This window comes from Sinohyriopsis cumingii, chromosome 8, assembly GCF_028554795.1.
Source record: "Sinohyriopsis cumingii isolate HCF-2022 chromosome 8, ASM2855479v2, whole genome shotgun sequence".
Lineage (NCBI taxonomy): Eukaryota > Metazoa > Mollusca > Bivalvia > Unionida > Unionidae > Sinohyriopsis > Sinohyriopsis cumingii.
Window position 1 is genome coordinate 45,122,354 of NC_142968.1, and position 19,669 is coordinate 45,142,022.

The following is a 19,669-nucleotide window of genomic DNA, read 5'->3' on the forward strand; positions in this document are numbered from 1 at the left end:
TTTATGAAAATTGAATTGTTTAAAATTTAAATTCCATAAACGCTTATTAGCTTGTTTCGTGTCATTTAACGTTGACGTTTAGAAGCTGAAGATGTGCCACGCAGAGATAGCAATCTTCTGAAAGATGCAAGTCGAAAACAAGCCCCAAATATGTAGGGTCTCTACACTCTCTCTAAGACGTGGACATTTCTTTGTCATAACTGGATAACCAGTGGGTAAAGTCCGCGGAACAATTTTCTTTAAAAACTTAACCCTATACAGAAGTGCGAAAGTACGAAACGGAACCAAGAGAGAAGAACTTTGGCCTTTTGGGTTCAAAACCTTTACCGATTGCTCTAACAAATGCTGGCACGCAGAAAAATGTATATATAATAGTTGTTATATTATTTTTTGTATCTCAGTCACTCAGTATAAACTGTGTGTCAAGAAACTATTGAAACGAAGTTTGGCACGCAAAAATCTTGTATGAAAACCACACGTAATATTGTTTGAGTATGACCTCAGAATTCGATACGCGTTAAGTCAGTCATAACAAATTCGATGATGTAAGAATAAATGTAAACAAAATGTGTCAAGTGGTATTTTTGTAAACCTATACTCTAGGACTGCACCTGAGATGCAATACAACAAAATCTCTCACGCGCGATTATTTGTGTTAGATTATAGTAATGACTAATGTTTAAAATAATTTGTATTCTTTAAAATAATTTGTATTCTTTAAAATAATTTAATAATTTGTATTCTTTAAAATAATTTGTATTCTTTAAAATAATTTGTAATGTAATTTGAAGCAGAGAACGTTTCGTGTAAAACTTGAACCACCATTTCTTCATGATAGCATTTTAATATAGCTTGATAGCATAATAGCTTTTAAGTTCTACCTTAGATTTCTTTTGTACTTGGATTCAAAACGATTAATTCTGTTATTTTTCTGGAAAATACGTGTGCTCATGTAATATTGTGGAACAAGAACAGTTTTTAAAAAATAAAAATGTATTCAGATATCAGAAACTGGAGCGATAATTCTTGTTTCTACAAGGAACTGTAGACTTCGACACTACGGATTGCAGCATACGTCATCGTCTTCCATATTGGATTCTTCGTCGGGATTCGAACGTGAAATCAGTAGAGCATTTTATTATTAGGACTGCTAACATTCTATTATCGGATTACTTTTGGATTACTTTTGGATTTGATTCTATAAAACCGTAAATTCATATTTTCTTATTAGTTTTACAGAATTTTGCCAGGGAAATAAATTATTGTATTTTCCAAAACTTGTTGTTTTCACTCTTCCTTGTGTTACTGTTTATTCGAGCCTAAACAAGTGACATTATATATATATATATATATATATATATATATATATATATATATATATATATATATATATATATATATATATATATATATATATATATATATATATATATATATATATATATATATATATATATGTACATACATAGATACAGTTAAATTTGTTATTTTTCTTTGAGCTCTGTAGAAAAATCCATATATTATATTAGATATTATACAATATATATTCTAGAACAAAAATAAAAGGATATTCGTTTATAAATTGTTATTAAAGAGATTACATTTCCATTTAACTACATTTAACATATTCCTATGTTATAATTCTTGATCGATTACAACTGAAAAATCATGTCTTGCAGCATCGTGCTTTATTCCCTCTATAATCATGTATTTCTGTCTGTAAATGCAGCATTGATCAGAAATATTGACTCACTCCAAGTTACATTAGATGTGCTGCAATACATTGTTCCGAATCGTAAGAAATGAATGCTGTTGAGCCTGGAAGTGTGTGAGCCACAAAGTTTCTGTAATATAATTTGTCAAGTGCTCAATCATGTTAAGCACTGGTTACTCTAAAAATATTTATAGAAAAAGGTAATCCTTTTGCACAACCCTGGCATTTTTCGTCGGATGTCATTCGCCACCATTGATAGTTATAATGGAAATTATGTTTGTTCACATAGCATACAATACTAGTGGAAAGCGCCAATGTTACAATCAGAAATTATTTGTTTTTTCCTGTCGCAAAATCAATCTGATTAAAAGCAGAGCTCCGCTGTTCTAAGTGAAGATCTAACAGCGACCGCTTATGGGACATGTTCTGATAACGTTTAAATTAGCCAATGGAAATGCAGCATTCGAAAATCTGAAAGTGAATAAAATCGTTCGGCACACATTGATGCTCTTCAGCCACACTGCCCATTTCCCAAACGCGAAGATATACGACCTATTGTATTTGGCTGATAAAATTAGAGATTATAATCATAACATTGCTCATCAGAATATGACCCCTACGCGGTCATTGTAAGCTCTACATTTTGAAAGTGGAGGTATGGTTTACACCAGACTGGTGGAGTGCTCTCCATCGGTGCCGAATCACCAAAAAATCTATCAAATTTATGTATGTTCCTACAACCAACTCTGAGGCTCTATATTTACTTTATGGAAATGGTCTAGAGATGTTCCGATTACCTTTTAACACAAGGTGGTACTTCAAGCTGCATTCCTTTCTCAATAAAATGAGTGACACTTGTCATTCTGATGACGAGCTATACGCTCAGAATGCATGGTACACTTTGCAGTGACTGTTCTACACCGACATAAGCACACGTAAGTACGAATAAACATTCCTTTGCAGCACTGTCGTACAAGGTAGATAACGTATCTGATGACCGTAGTGCCTTTTTATTGACCCACTATCTTATTCAAACGAAATGTATTTGATGACCGTAGTGCCTTTGTATTGACCCACTGTCTTATTCAAACTAAATGTATTTGATGACCGTAGTACATTTGTATTAACCCACTGTCTTATTTAAACGAAATGTATTTGATGACCGTGGTGCCTTTGTATTAACCCACTGTCTTATTCAAACGAAATGTATTTGATGACCGTAGTGCCTTTGTATTGACCCACTGTCTTATTTAAACGAAATGTATTTGATGACCGTAGTACATTTGTATTAACCCACTGTCTTATTTAAACGAAATGTATTTGATGACCGTGGTGCCTTTGAATTAACCCACTGTCTTATTCAAACGAAATGTATTTGATGACCGTCGTGCCTTTGTATTAACCCACTGTCTTATTTAAACGAAATGTATTTGATGACCGTAGTGCCTTTGTATTTACTCACTGTCTTATTCAAACGAAATGTATTTGATGATCGTAGTGCCTTTGTATTGACTCACTGTCTTATTCAAACGAAATGTATCTGATGACCGTAGTGCCTTTGTATTGACCCACTGTCTTATTTAAACGAAATGTATTTGATGACCGTCGTGCCTTTGTATTGACTCACTGTCTTATTCAAACGAAACGTATCTGATGACCGTAGTGACTTTGTATTGACTCACTGTCTTAATTAAACGAAATGTATTTGATGACCGTAGTGCCTTTGTAATGACCTTTGTTCCGTCTTATTCAAACGGAACGTATCTGATGACCGTAGTGCCTTTGTATTGACCCACTGTCTTATTCAAACGGAACGTATCTGATGACCGTAGTACAGTTGTATTAACCCACTGTCTTATTTAAACGAAATGTATTTGATGACCGTAGTGCCTTTGTATTGACCCACTGTCTTATTTAAACGAAATGTATTTGATGACCGTAGTACATTTGTATTAAACCACTGTTTTATTTAAACGAAATGTATTTGATGACCGTAGTACATTTGTATTAACCCACTGTCTTATTTAAACGAAATGTATTTGATGACCGTAGTGCCTTTGTATTGACCCACTGTCTTATTCAAACTAAATGTATTTGATGACCGTAGTGCCTTTGTATTGACCCACTGTCTTATTCAAACTAAATGTATTTGATGACCGTAGTACATTTGTATTAACCCACTGTCTTATTTAAACGAAATGTATTTGATGACCGTATTGCCTTTGTATTGACTCACTGTCTTATTTAAACGAAATATATTTGATGACCGTAGTGCCTTTGTATTGATTCACTGTCTTATTTAAACGAAATGTATTTGATGACCGTAGTGCCTTTGTATTGACTCACTGTCTTATTTAAACGAAATGTATTTGATGACCGTAGTGCCTTTGTATTGACCCACTGTCTTATTTAAACGAAATGTATTTGATGACCGTAGTGCCTTTGTATTGACTCACTGTCTTATTCAGACGAAACGTATCTGATGACCGTAGTGACTTTGTATTGACTCACTGTCTTAATTAAACGAAATGTATTTGATGACCGTAGTGCCTTTGTAATGACCTTTGTTCCGTCTTATTCAAACGGAACGTATCTGATGACCGTAGTGCCTTTGTATTGACCCACTGTCTTATTCAAACGGAACGTATCTGATGACCGTAGTACATTTGTATTAACCCACTGTCTTATTTAAACGAAATGTATTTGATGACCGTAGTGCCTTTGTATTGACCCACTGTCTTATTCAAACTAAATGTATTTGATGACCGTAGTGCCTTTGTATTGACCCACTGTCTTATTCAAACTAAATGTATTTGATGACCGTAGTACATTTGTATTAACCCACTGTCTTATTTAAACGAAATGTATTTGATGACCGTAGTGCCTTTGTATTAACCCGCTGTCTTATTCAAACGAAATGTATTTGATGACCGTAGTGCCTTTGTATTGACCCACTGTCTTATTTAAACGAAATGTATTTGATGACCGTAGTACATTTGTATTAACCCACTGTCTTATTTAAACGAAATGTATTTGATGACCGTATTGCCTTTGTATTGACTCACTGTCTTATTCAAACGAAATGTATTTGATGATCGTAGTGCCTTTGTATTGACTCACTGTCTTATTCAAACGAAACGTATCTAATGACCGTAGTGCCTTTGTATTGACTCACTGTCTTAATTAAACGAAATGTATTTGATGACCGTAGTGCCTTTGTATTGACTCACTGTCTTATTCAAACGAAACGTATCTGATGACCGTCGTGACTTTGTATTGACTCACTGTCTTATTCAAACGAAATGTATTTGATGATCGTAGTGCCTTTGTATTGACTCACTGTCTTATTCAAACGAAATGTATTTGATGATCGTAGTGCCTTTGTATTGACTCACTGTCTTATTCAAACGAAACGTATCTGATGACCGTAGTGCCTTTGTATTGACTCACTGTCTTAATTAAACGAAATGTATTTGATGACCGTAGTGCCTTTGTATTGACCTTTGTTCCGTCTTATTCAAACGGAACGTATTTGATGACCGTAGTGCCTTTGTATTGACTCACTGTCTTATTCAAACGAAATGTATTTGATGACCGTAGTACATTTGTATTAACCCACTGTCTTATTTAAACGAAATGTATTTGATGACCGTAGTGCCTTTGTATTTACTCACTGTCTTATTCAAACGAAATGTATTTGATGACCGTAGTGCCTTTGTATTGACCCACTGTCTTATTCAAACGAAATGTATTTGATGACCGTAGTGCCTTTGTATTGACCCGCTGTCTTATTCAAACGAAATGAGTTTGACAGCATTAGGTACACCGTTCGTGAGTTTGATAGCATAATGTAGACTGTTCGTGAGTTTGACAGCATCAGGTATACCTTACGTGAATTTGATGGCATTAGGTACACCGTTCGTGAGCTTGAAAGCATTAGGTACACCGTTCGTGAGTTTGACAGCATTAGGTACACCTTTCTGATACATCATTTACTAATTTTCCATCACGTCAAACCATCGCAATAATTTGTTTGCAGTTTCACTCATGCGTAACCAGGCTATTGAAATGAATCTTGATAAAAGGTCTTAGTAGCACTTAAAAAGAAATTGTACATGCAAATAAATAACTAATACAGTTTAATTATTTTAAATAAAGTATTATAAAATAAAAATTAACGATACCATGCAAAGCTAGGTATGGAATCAGAGATTTTCTGTGGCATTATTAAAACGATTTGTATTAATATCAATTCAGGAAATTATTAAATAAAATCTTCTCACTTATTGGTATCCCCGACTCAAGTATGCCTAAAAGCGTCCTTTCATAAAGTGGTACTTCCATCCCAATTATGCCCAAAAGCGTCCTTTCATAAAGTTGTATGTATCCCCATCCCAATTATGCCCAAAAGCGTCCTTTCATAAAGTGGTACTTCCATCCCAATTATGCCTAAAAGCGTCCTTTCATAAAGTGGTATGTATCCCCATCCCTGGTATGCCTAAAAGCGTCCTTTCATAAAGTGGTACTTCCATCCCAATTATGCCCAAAAGCGTCCATTCATAAAATGGTATGTATTCCCATCCCAATTATGCCCCAAAGTGTCCTTTCATAAAGTGGTATGTATCCCCATCCCTGGTATGCCTAAAAGCGTCCTTTCATAAAGTGGTACTTCCATCCCAATTATGCCTAAAAGCGTCCTTTCATAAAGTGGTATGTATCCCAATCCCAATTATGCCCCAAAGCGTCCTTTCATAAAGTGGTATGTATCCCCATCTCAATTATGCCCAAAAGCGTCCTTTCATAAAGTGGTACTTCCATCCCAATTATGCCTAAAAGCGTCCTTTCATAAAGTGGTACTTCCTTCCCAATTATGCCCAAAAGCGCCCTTTCATAAAGTGGTATGTATCCCCATCTCAATTATGTATAAAGGGTCCTTCATATAGTGGTATTTCTATCTCAATTATGCCCTAAAGCATCCTTTCATAAAGTGGTATCCAGCTCAGATCTTTCAAACAACCTTGTGCCGATAGGTTTATTTATTGTGCCAGGAAAGTTATTTAATAAAGAAATATTATAATGGCATTCTATATTAAAACATGAACGAGAGAGAAGAAATTTTAGGTTGAAATAGGATGATAATGAACTATGCATGGACACTCCTATTTTCTCAGGTTGATCCATTCTTACAGGAAATGCTTACTATATGAACCTTTCTGAGTAATGATTGAATGTCTTAACCCTTCAGCTGATGCCGGAACACTGCTTTATTTAGTCAAATAGAATATATGTTGTTTCATTATTTAAAATTCTTATTTCTCAAATATAGTTATGAATATTTATTAAAATTTAATACAGTTCTCAGTCATCTAAACACAAAGCATTACTTATATACGGTCATCAAATAGACATATGTATTTTCAACACCGCCAAAAAGTGATGAATCCTTTCCTTTACCGGGTACTTGTATTAGTGGACAACACCATAAATATTTGTAGAAAAATGGCATAGGTACTATGCCTTTATAACATAGGATTATAATACACTGCATGATGTATCAGATATACATATAGTAGTTCAATGTTAATTTCATTACACAATGTAATGATTTTAGAATGTATACTGGAAAATCTGGCAATATAATTTATAATTTGCCTCATGTTTGGAAAGCAACATCTGTACGTCAATCCATTCATCCCGCCATCTCTCTCTCTCTCTTTCTCTCTCAAAGCAAATCGAGCCCGATTGCACGAGTTACAGAACCCATTGCTTGTCTGTATTCAACAACCCCAACACCTTTATGACTAAGCGCACATCCCCCAAAAGCATGGTACTTAGTTGTGGACATATGCATTCCAGCGTAGCGACACATTCGCTTGGAGACCCAATAATGAATTATCTTCTAAACACAGTCACTCCAATGAATTCTCCTCTAAACACACATTCACCCTAATGAATTATCCTCCAAACACACAGTCACTCAAATGAATTCTTATAAAAAAGTGAGTGTTTTTAATAATTTTCCACAGAGGAAAAGAAGTTTAAATTAATCAACTCGTTTTTTATACTAAATAACTCTGAACTATAACGAGCATTTTGTTCCTTACTGCCTAAAAAATATTATCATCAACTCAATATAAAGAAACGTTCACAGAACATAATACGGTTTCTGGCAAGTTAAAAAAAAGTGCTGTGACCGATTATGTGATCTGAGCAAGAATGTATTTAAATCTGTCGCTGAATCGTCCAAACCCATAAGTCGAGACACACAAGGTACACCAATGAAATGTTTTCTCATCATTCTTTTCATACGTAACACATGCACAGTTGGTGCCATTACTACAGTCGGTCATCCGACCTTCAAGATTCAAGACTATATAACAAGATTTTAAACTATTGATTTTATTAAAAGTATTATATTCATTAAAAATGTACATTATATTGTAAGCAGAGTGTACAATAACAAAACCCGTCTCGTTGAAAGTTTTACATTTAAGTGTATAAAAAATACACAAAATGGAAATTTAGCGAATATAAGGCTTCCGTCGGACAGTTTGTTATCAGTATATCATTTTTTGAAAATTTCATGTGAAGTATAGAACATATTGCATATAGTTTGTTACCGTGCTTATTCCACGGAAACGTTACCTTTTTGTGTTAGGAATATTTAATTTACATTGTTTGTTTTGTTTTTTATTTTTTTATATATTTTATTATTTTATTATATGCTATTGTAGTGTAACATTGTGTGTTGGACTTAACCTTGTGCAAACTGAAGTTTATTTTTCTACTTCACTTGAATTGTTTACTTATCTTAGTATGTAAACAACTACTACATAGGTAACATATTCTCTGTGTATATGGGTTTAATATCAGGGTCATTGTTAATAGAAGTAAACATGTTTATTTGGGTTTGGGTCTAGGTAATTGGAATTAATCTCCTTCTCGATTCCGAGTTGTACTAAGCGACCATTGAAAACATAATGTCCAATGTGGCCATACGTATTTAGGGCGTGTACAAGACTATTCTGTCTGATTGTCTGATTATCTATTACATAATCCAGTCTTACTGTACAGATCCTTTTAAAACGGATATCTGTACGATAACCTTTAAGCGCTACTTGAATCTAGAACATTTGTTGTACGTGTCAACTGTTCTTTATATTCGATTAGATATAATTTGCGATGTTCGACGAGACCATGTTTTAGTACACTCTTTGAATCCCACAAAATCGATATAGAACCCAGCAACAATTAAGCTGTACACTGTCTAATAAGTTGGTCTCCTCTACTGTATTAAGGGTATCTAGAAGCCATGAAAGGTACAAACTCACTGTTCTCTGTTAAAGACTAAATTTAGTTAACCATAGTTTCGGGTAAATTGAGTAATTTTTTTTCTTCATCAACGAAGAAAACTTCCAATATATCAGATGGACACTATATTGATTTTCGAAAGAAATCTATTTGATCTCGCAATAAGGTTAATTGCTCTGATATCGAGTATAACTTTAAACTGCATTCAAACATATCAAACTTTATGTATTGGATGGTGTTATGTATATTTGATTTAATTTATATTTGATTTAAGTTACTTGTTTGTTTGTTAGTTTGAAGAAAAACGTATTCTATTACACATGTAACTTTATTTACTGGATTTGACAATTTTCAGAAAATCAGTTTAGTTCTATTTGAACAACTAATAATAGAAACTTTGTATCTAATGCTGACCTAGTTCCTGACCTTGATTCGGAATCAGTAAGAGTTGAAGTAAGCAACTTCTTTTTAATTCTTTCTCTGTGTAAGAGGCATAAAGTGAAATCGAGGCCATACTGGGAGTACGCAATGTTAGGCTGTAAACAGCTTCTATGTTGTTCTAGAAGTGTGATCATACGGGAATCTGTTTTGCGTCTTAAATTAGGGTATAACTGTTCTCTATAGAGAATTTTGGCAGTCGGGCTTTAAACCATTGACACTTAAAGGTGTTTTTTTTTGTTGTGACCAGTTTGAGTTGAATTTTTAATTTTTCTTCTCGTTATTTGTATTTTAAGAGATTATGTTTCCCTGGAAATACATGTGCTCTAAATTAATTCTTTGATAAGGACATAACTCGAAATTTACACAGAATTCAAGCACTGGAATATTATTCTATGTGATTCATCAAATAACTGTTGACATATCAGTACGACGCTGATCACAACTGACATCAGTGCATCCATTTTGGATTTCATTGGGATTTGAACTCAGTGTCATTAGGACATTTTATTACCAGGACTTTTATTTTTTAATTCTTAGATTATTCTCGAATTATTTTCTGATTTGATTCGTAGAACCATAAGTTCTTTTTCTCATTTTTACCTTGTTTTTCTATGGAAATAAATTATTTGTTAAATTTTAAAAAGCATATTGTCTTAAATCTTTTCTTGTTACATTTTGTACGAGCCTAAACGTAACAATGGTCCCGCTTTCCATTTTAATGAACAAATACATTTGAGTAGTCTTCCGAATGTAAATGTGACATTACCTTAGACTCCAGTAATTTATTCTTGCTAGCCACTGGTTGCTACGTATTTTCTTTCATCGTACTATTTCCTGTTTTTAAATGCCAACAGTGTACATGCTTTGAATGCAATAAAGCACTGAGGTTAATACTGTATAAATACTAAACTTATCACATACTTTTTGATTAATACTGTTTAAGTACAAAATCTTACTATATACTTTGTGGTTAATACTGTTTAAGTACAAAATCTTACTATATGCTTTGTGGTTAATACTGTTTAAGAACAAAATCTTACTATATAATTTGTGGTTAATAATGTTTAAGTACATAATCTTACAATATACTTTGTGGTTAATACTGTTTAAGTACATAATCTTACAATATACTTTGTGGTTAATATTGTTTAAGTACAAAATCTTACTATATACTTTGTGGTTAATACTGTTTAAGTACAAAATCTTACTATATAATTTGTGGTTAATACTGTTTAAGTACAAAATCTTACTATATAATTTGTGGTTAATACTGTATAAATACAAAACTTACAACATGCTTTTTGATTAATACTGTTTAAGTACAAGATCTTACTATATACTTTGTGGTTAATACTGTTTAAGAACAAAATCTTACTATATAATTTGTGGTTAATAATGTTTAAGTACATAATCTTACAATATACTTTGTGGTTAATACTGTTTAAGTACATAATCTTACAATATACTTTGTGGTTAATATTGTTTAAGTACAAAATCTTACTATATACTTTGTGGTTAATAATGTTTAAGTACAAAATCTTACTATATAATTTGTGGTTAATACTGCATAAGTACAAAATCTTACTATATACTTTGTAGTTAATACTGTTTAAGTACAAAATCTTACAATATGCTTTGTGGTTAACACCGAATAAACACAAAACGTACTTCATACTTTATGTGTATAAAATATATACATATCCTCTGAAATGTTTACATCTGTCTCAAAACTGAGTATTCAGTTAATGTTAAAATTTGTTTCAAAACAATTTTATTTTCTGTGAAAATCCCTGAAAGTATTTCGTCTGGATTTCGTGCTTTAGAAGGTTTCATTCACTTAATTGCATCCACGAGACAGGTATACGATATTTAATCGAGATTTATGTTTAACTTTATCTGATTAAGTAGGATAGATTTGATAATCAGTCATGTTTCGTATATCAGTACGAAGAATCTCATTACATATTGTGTTTCAGCGAAGTGTGTATGTAAACACTGTTTTATCTCAAACCAATGCATAAATTCGGATAATGGCAAGTATGTAAACACTGATTTGTCTCAAACCGATGGATTAATTTGATAATGGCAAGTATGCAAACACTGCTTTGTCTCAAACCGATGCACACATTAAGATAATGGCAAGTATGTAAACACTGCTTTGTCTCAAACCAATGCATAAATTCGGATAATGGCAAGTATGCAAACACTGCCTTGTCTCAAACCGATGCATACATTCGGATAATGGCAAGTATGCAAACATTGATTTGTCTCAAACCGATGCATAAATTCGAATAATCGCAAATATGCAAAGAATGAAGCAGATACTAGCAAATCTAAATCACTATATGTTGATTTCTCTGGTTTTTATATGCAAACATAAAGATAGACATTAGTGATAAACTAACAGCATAATGGAAGTTGAAAAGACACTCAATACTACTACACCTGAAACCAAATTTGGCTGAGGGATAAATGCAGATAGAAAGACAATTCAAAATCTTACTTTGCGTGCTTTTTCCTCAGCAAAGGTTTTAACCAATTCAGCTAAATCAAGTGATGACGCCTGAGCATGTTCAATTTATATAGTTGCCAAGCCAACATTGTAGAGCCAATGTAAGATTTTATAAGCTTGAGCTTTGAGAAACTACACTCACCACTTGACACTGATACTGGAAGTGTGAGAAGGATCCTCAATGCAATCGCAAGATTAGGGAAATTATCCAAAAGTTTTTGTTGGAGTGTGAAAAGAAGTATTTCTTTTGGTGGCATAGACTTTGGGAGTCTTCGAGCTATGGTTAAAAGTTCACAGCATACATCCTCAGCATCAATATTCTTGTTTCCATTATGCATCAAAGGTTTTTTCAAAATTCTTGCAGTCTTTTAGTAGATTTATCCTTTACACTGAATATATTATACAGAAAGCCAAAGAGTGAATATATATATATATATATATATATATATATATATATATATATATATATATATATATATATATATATATATATATATATATATAATCCCGACGAAGATTCCAAGATGGAAGACGATGACGTATGATGCAATCCGTAGTGTTGAAGTCTACAGTTCCTTGTAGAAACAAGAATTATCACTCCGGTTTCTGATAGCTGAATAAATTTTTATTTTAAGAAACTGTCATTGTTCCACAATAATATTACATGAGCACACGCATTTTCCAGAAAAATAACAGAATTAATCCTTTTGAATCCAAGTAATTTGAAATAACTCCAAACCAAGTAATTTGAATAACTCCAAACAGTACAACATACAACTAACAGTTTAACAGCCCAGCTTCTACTGAGATTAATTCTCCAAAACATGGGTTATATGGTCTTTCTAAAACGTAAGCTAGGAGTCAAGTGATCATTTTCTGGAAGGTTACAGAAGCAAATACTTGTTACAGATCACTTTTACCCAGATTTGACCCTAACGAAAACCAATAATATTTGCTCAAAGAAAAAAAATGTTTACACCTTAAAGACAAGGTCCCATCATCACCTTGGAAACAACCAATCATTGTAAAATAAACTAGAACTTGTTTGCGAAGGTTGCTACAAATTTTGAAACAAGGTCAGGATTTAGATCAACACTTGGTGTTTATAAGCTAACAGTCAAGGTCAAACTATTTTCTAAACAAAAGTATCTTCTCTAGTGAATATATTTACATTACAATATCATGTAATGAACTATATTTTTTGTTAAAACCGACAAACAATTAAATTGAAATAAATATATGTGTATATTAAATCAGATATAATTAAATCAAATATACATAACAATATATATATATATATATATATATATATATATATATATATATATATATATATATATATATATATATATATATATATATATATATATATATATATATATATATATATATATATATATATATATATATATATATATGATAGATAGAGAGATAGGTGTGTCAGTGCCTGTGAGGAGAGATATAAATTTTTAAACTTGTAAGTTCTGTTTTAAAAAAAGAACTTACAGGTTTTCAAAATCCATACCTCCGTTTATAACGCAAGTACTGCTCCTATTCGTTTGTACAACGAAGTCAAGTGATTAATAGCGTCCTTTCTTTCGCGGAAAGGCGATGTGGGGGTGATGCATCTAATTATTTGATGCTGCCAATAATTGGAATAAATCGCGATATTAATACAAACCAAATCACAGAAGAAGACTATGTAATGATAAAGCAAGGTTTTACTGAATTGTTTTAAATTTCATTTGGAACTTCTTTGTTCACATATGCAGTAGTTTGTTTAGTTTTTCGACAATTATTGAAGTTCACTGTGTAAGCTTCATATCATTAAACAAGTCTATTACATTACCTTAATTTAAAATAGTTGGTCTAAAAACATTGCGTCACAACATTAAAATCAAACTAATCTATCGGCTGTTAAAGCTTAGCTATTTAGAAAATGAAGATATGCGCCATGTTGGTTCCGTCCAGCTTATCCAAGATGAGCTGAATGAACTTTTCGCTATCGTCAACGTCACACCGGCTTATCTGGCTGGTGATAATGGTTGGATCAACATATGAATCCGCATTCCGCTGTTGATTTTTGTATGTTTATATCTACTGCAGTTTTTCAACGTGTATTTTTTAATTTTTTTATTTAAACAAATATTTAAGCATCAGAATCAAATATTATTTAGGTTGTATAATTATTCTTCATGCCTAATTTATGCAGAATTAAGAAAGAAAGATCAACTTCTCTGAATCAAAGTACTGTAAATCTCGGTTAATCTATTTACTGACCATGATGGACCGTAACTACAGGGCTGTCGAAATAGACGGCATTTGTGTCTCGAATGTCTCGAATGTTACCAACGTTTGAGTAACAAGAGGCTCATTTACCATGAAGGGGGATTACTGTCATAATTCTATACATGTATTTTCTAATAGTATATGATGTACATATACATTATATTCTGTCTTATTCTATTTTTTTTATTGTATCTGTATGCAGGGTGTATATTCAAGATTGCATCGTTACATTTGCCAATATTTCTTTCTAAATTTGATTTGCGTCATACTGAAATATTGCAATTTCACATCTTCAGATTTCATGTAGGTATTTTCAATAGTATACACGTCAACATTCTACATTGAAAAATTGCATTTCTACATATCCTTAATGCATTATGACATTTCAGTTGATTTCACGTTAACAAACATAACGGTTAAAAAACATAATATCGTAGAAGTTACAAAATAGCACAGTGAAAGTTAAATGTAAGACGTTAGCATAATGCAAGATGGAATATTTTAACAACGTCATCTGTTGTCCTTTGTGCCTTTAAACATAATCGGATGCGCTCTTGGTCAGTTATCCACGTAATCAGTCTCAGAAAAATTTGACGAAATGTTTGGTCTGAAATGGGTACATGAATTTTCAGTGCTCTTTTGCAAGACCATGACAAGCCTAAAAAGAACTAAACTCGTACGGTTCTTGCCAAACAAAGCATTGAATGCCTTTGATCGGTATTGTTGTCATGGTCCACATTTATTTCAACAAGAGCCTATTATGGTAATATGCCCATGGTCCATCATGGTAGCTACTTTAAGATACGATGGTCAATTTAAAACAATGACGCTACAAAAATAACAAACAAAACAAAAAAGCATAGATAAAACAACAAGAGATTATGATGTAACTACTGATGAACGGTGAGTTTGAAGGGTGGTTTCTTCTCAATTCTTCACCTGTAGGAGAAGCATTAATTATACTTTTAACAATGACAACAATAATAAACAATACTCTGGAAAAAGGAAGCGTTTATATTGTCTTATTATTGATAAAAATTACACTGCTGACGAAACACGGTGGGTATGATATTAACAGTGTCATAAAATGAACATTAAGAGATGGAAAGACATACTTAAGAATGTTACTGTAGTTTTTTGGCTCGTAATTTGTTTTATAATGTTATTAATCAAGAAGAGTTTACATAATATTACAAACGTTTCCCACAAAAAGCTATCAAAACCATTGTGTCTACTTATGTAAACTATATTACAAATGTCATCTAGGCCGTCACTGAATCATCAAACACCGAGAATAAAGGTAAACAACTGTAAACGTTTACTGTCGGCGTTTATTCAACATTCTTTTCAAACATGTCACACAATTTGCTGATGGTGCTAACTTTTGGTGTCGGACCGATTACGATGCTTGCCACGTTCTTTCTCGTCTGCAATGTTCATATGCCCGACATAATATCGCATCTAGTTTTCTGTTATATTAAACAGGATCGCGAAGAGAGAGAGAGAGAAAGAGAGAGAGAGAGATATTAGGATTTTTAACGTAGCTTTAAATATTGTTCAGTCATATCGCTACGCTGTCTGCAGTGTGACAGTTTGTAGTGATGGGCATCATGCCGAAGACATGTAGTATCATGTCCACCCAGTCACACTATCCAGACACCAGGCCGATCAGTCCTAACACTAACCTCTTAATGCTAAGCTCCAAGCGAGGTAGCTGTTTGTATCATTGTTATGTCTTTGGTATGACTCGACCGGTGTTGGGACCCTCGGGGTTCCGCATTCAAGGCGTATGCTCTAACTACTAGGTCACCGGAACTGTCAAGGATCGTGACAAATAGTTACAATAGGGGGGCAGGGTCCAGTTTTTATGTACAAATTTAATGCCGCAATCAGTGACCTAGTATAAAAAATCATAAAAAATCAAATACACAAGTGAGGTCAAAAAGGTCCATATTTTTAGATACCTATATTAAAACAGAACATAAGAATAGTATTCACTTGACCAAAGAAGTCAATGGCAGTTCATAGCAGAAGAGGTTTATGCACCCCAACCCCTATTTTATACCTGCATTTTTCACATCCAAATGCCATTTTTGACAGCATGTAGTACTCACAGTGCAAACGCAAGCCCTTTCCCTGGATGAAACTTTTGAAAAACATTGTCTACTAAATAGTTTGATGCAATTCAGAATAGTTGTCATCCAAGCCGTTTTTGAGATACTCGGCTTGCCTTGAACCCACGTGTCTACTGCTATGGGAGGCTAGCTCTTCTTCCTAGCCAACTATTGGTATTTCACTATCAACATACTGCAGAGCAACTATGGAAGGTGTACATGACTGACATCAATTTCAAGAACAACACAAGCCCAAAACACCTAGTTCACAAATATATCCATATCTATAAATAGTAAACAATAATAGCTGAAAAAGTCACACCATAGCCTTAAGTTAAGAAATTTGCCAGGGGCCAAATTACGAAACTGGACCCTGCCACCTTAAGGATTTGGCTCAAAATGGTTTATGTCAAAAGTTGTGTACATATCACATATTTAGACATTATCTAGTACATTGGTATAAAGGAAAACTTTTTGTGCACAAAACTAAAAATGGTATTATGCTTTTAAAAAAGTTACCTCTTTGCGGCAAAAAGCACTGCATTATTTACATTGTGAATTATGACTGACTGCATTTCTTGAAAGATTTCAAATTGTTTGCAACCTACAATGCTCTTGGTCTTTATTTACCACCATAGCATCAGTACAAAATCAAAATTCCTTTACAATGTTTCATGAATGTCAAGAAGAGATCTGGAAGTTATATATTTTAGGAGGGAATAAGAGAAATGCTATGTTAGGTGTCAGTGACAGAAGTGAAAAGTTTCTCTAAACTCTTCTAGCAAACTTAAAGAAATCACACATTTATGTAAATCATGTGCTTTAGAAGTACTCTTAGACTGATATAAAAGAAGTGATTCCTAACTTTTCATTATCATTCTGGAGATGCTAATAGCAACATCAGTGTTGTGTCAGTGTATATTGGGGGGGGGGGGTAATCGCAACACAAGTCTAGTTAGTCTGGAAAAGTCAAAGTTTAATCAATTAACATTAGACAATGCTGGAATATTGATATACTGATGTGTAGGACCCTAAAACTTACAAGGAGTGACATATCAAATAAATTCATTGATACATAGCCATTGAAATTGACCATACATATACAAATTACTCAATACAGTTTAACAGAGAAATTTCTTCTCAGACACCAATTTACTTACAACTGACTTTAATGTTTTCTGGAGTTTACAAAATCATAGTAAATAATAAGATAAGGTATAGAACAAATATTTATAGTGGAAAATCCAGTTCAAGGTAAAAAGCATATCACCGGCTTGGCTTTTGATAAGCACGTACCATAAAACAACTCCTGCAGAAGCTAAGTCTGTCCGTCAAAGTCACTCTCTTGTGCACTTAGATCAGAATGACTATCTGGATGAGATTGAAGCTATTGTTTCTTTCAGCATGACTAACCAATTAATCCTAATCTCTTACTATGCAAACTGACACCTGCAAAAAGAAAAGAAACAAGTGATACTGATGTACTTTTAACATTCAGTGAAAACATCAGACTTTCAGAGGAGAAACTGTATGTGCATTGTCAAATGCATGAAGCTGCCACTTAATTTTAAGCTTTTCCCCCTTTGTTAACTGAACCTAGAAATTTCAAGATATATACATAACACTGAAACATTTTCTACTATCACCCAAGTGTGAGATATGAATCTCTTATGTCAACTTCAGAGTGGGGTCATGAAGGTAGAAACTATGTCGGTGTGCCAAAACTTTCATTCTTCTCACCAAAATATACCAAGTAATATGCCATATGCATCATTATTTCTAAGACTGTTCCACTGGTGACATTCAATATTCACAACAGTGTGTTTATGTATGATTCCTCTGAATTCTATCTGCTCCTGTGGAGTTAAATTACTTTAAAGAATACATGTTGACATGTTATGCAATTGTTTAGGAGTGTCTGTATTGAAATGTGAATAGTATTCATAAAAATAGAGGTGCAAAAGCTTGACAGCTACAGAAAGTGCAAGACAATACATTATGGTTACCATTTTGTTCCCATATTTAGTAAGTTATATCCAAAATATGCTACTTTGTCATGATGTAAACAGTTCTCACATGGAGGTACAAAACACAGTTACCTCCCTCTCCAAAGAGCATCACATACAACACTATGTAATATATGGAAAAAGGAAGGAGATATAATAAAGCTAATGCATAAAAATTATTTAAATATACACAAAGAAACAGAAAAGTGTAATAGATGTGGCTGACTGCACCATCAAAAAATGATCAATTTTCCTTAAGGGGGCAGGGTCCAGTTTTTATGTACAAATTTAATGCCGCAATCAGTGACCTAGTATAAAAAATCATAAAAAATCAAATACACAAGTGAGGTCAAAAAGGTCCATATTTTTAGATACCTATATTAAAACAGAACATAAGAATAGTATTCACTTGACCAAAGAAGTCAATGGCAGTTCATAGCAGAAGAGGTTTATGCACCCCAACCCCTATTTTATACCTGCATTTTTCACATCCAAATGCCATTTTTGACAGCATGTAGTACTCACAGTGCAAACGCAAGCCCTTTCCCTGGATGAAACTTTTGAAAAACATTGTCTACTAAATAGTTTGATGCAATTCAGAATAGTTGTCATCCAAGCCGTTTTTGAGATACTCGGCTTGCCTTGAACCCACGTGTCTACTGCTATGGGAGGCTAGCTCTTCTTCCTAGCCAACTATTGGTATTTCACTATCAACATACTGCAGAGCAACTATGGAAGGTGTACATGACTGACATCAATTTCAAGAACAACACAAGCCCAAAACACCTAGTTCACAAATATATCCATATCTATAAATAGTAAACAATAATAGCTGAAAAAGTCACACCATAGCCTTAAGTTAAGAAATTTGCCAGGGGCCAAATTACGAAACTGGACCCTGCCACCTAGATAAGATGAAGGGGGGGGGGAGGGTATTTGATTGTGTGATTTTTTAATATTTATCAAGTTCAAAAGAGAGAAATCGTACGATAGCTTCGGGTTTGTTCTTCTTTGAGACGAATCTGACAGTTCACAATAAACATTTAGATATGCAAAGACACACTTAATTTTTTTGCCATGTGTACTTATTAGAAATGCAACAAACAAAAGCATTACTAACATGCAATCATAAGACAATAAACAGCAATATTGTTGTTTTTGTTGTTGTTGTTGTTGTAGGTCTAACGCCATTTTTGAGCACAAGAAGGCTATACATGGCGGCCAGTATATATGGCGGAGGAAGAACCCAGGAAAACCACGGAAAAAACCACCGACCTACGAG

At 33.3% G+C, this 19,669-nt stretch overlaps 1 protein-coding gene across 1 annotated transcript in view; it reads left to right on the forward strand.

The window, feature by feature from the left end:
- The first annotated feature begins 2,584 nt into the window (after positions 1 to 2,584).
- LOC149793408 (uncharacterized) overlaps positions 2,585 to 19,669 on the forward strand; it is a 108,838-nt gene continuing 91,753 nt past the window's right edge. Inside the window, exon 1 of the mRNA XM_089967394.1 lies at positions 2,585 to 2,649. Coding sequence (XP_089823520.1) covers positions 2,606 to 2,649 — 44 coding nt within the window. The 5' untranslated portion in view covers positions 2,585 to 2,605. The remainder of the gene's footprint in view (positions 2,650 to 19,669) is intronic.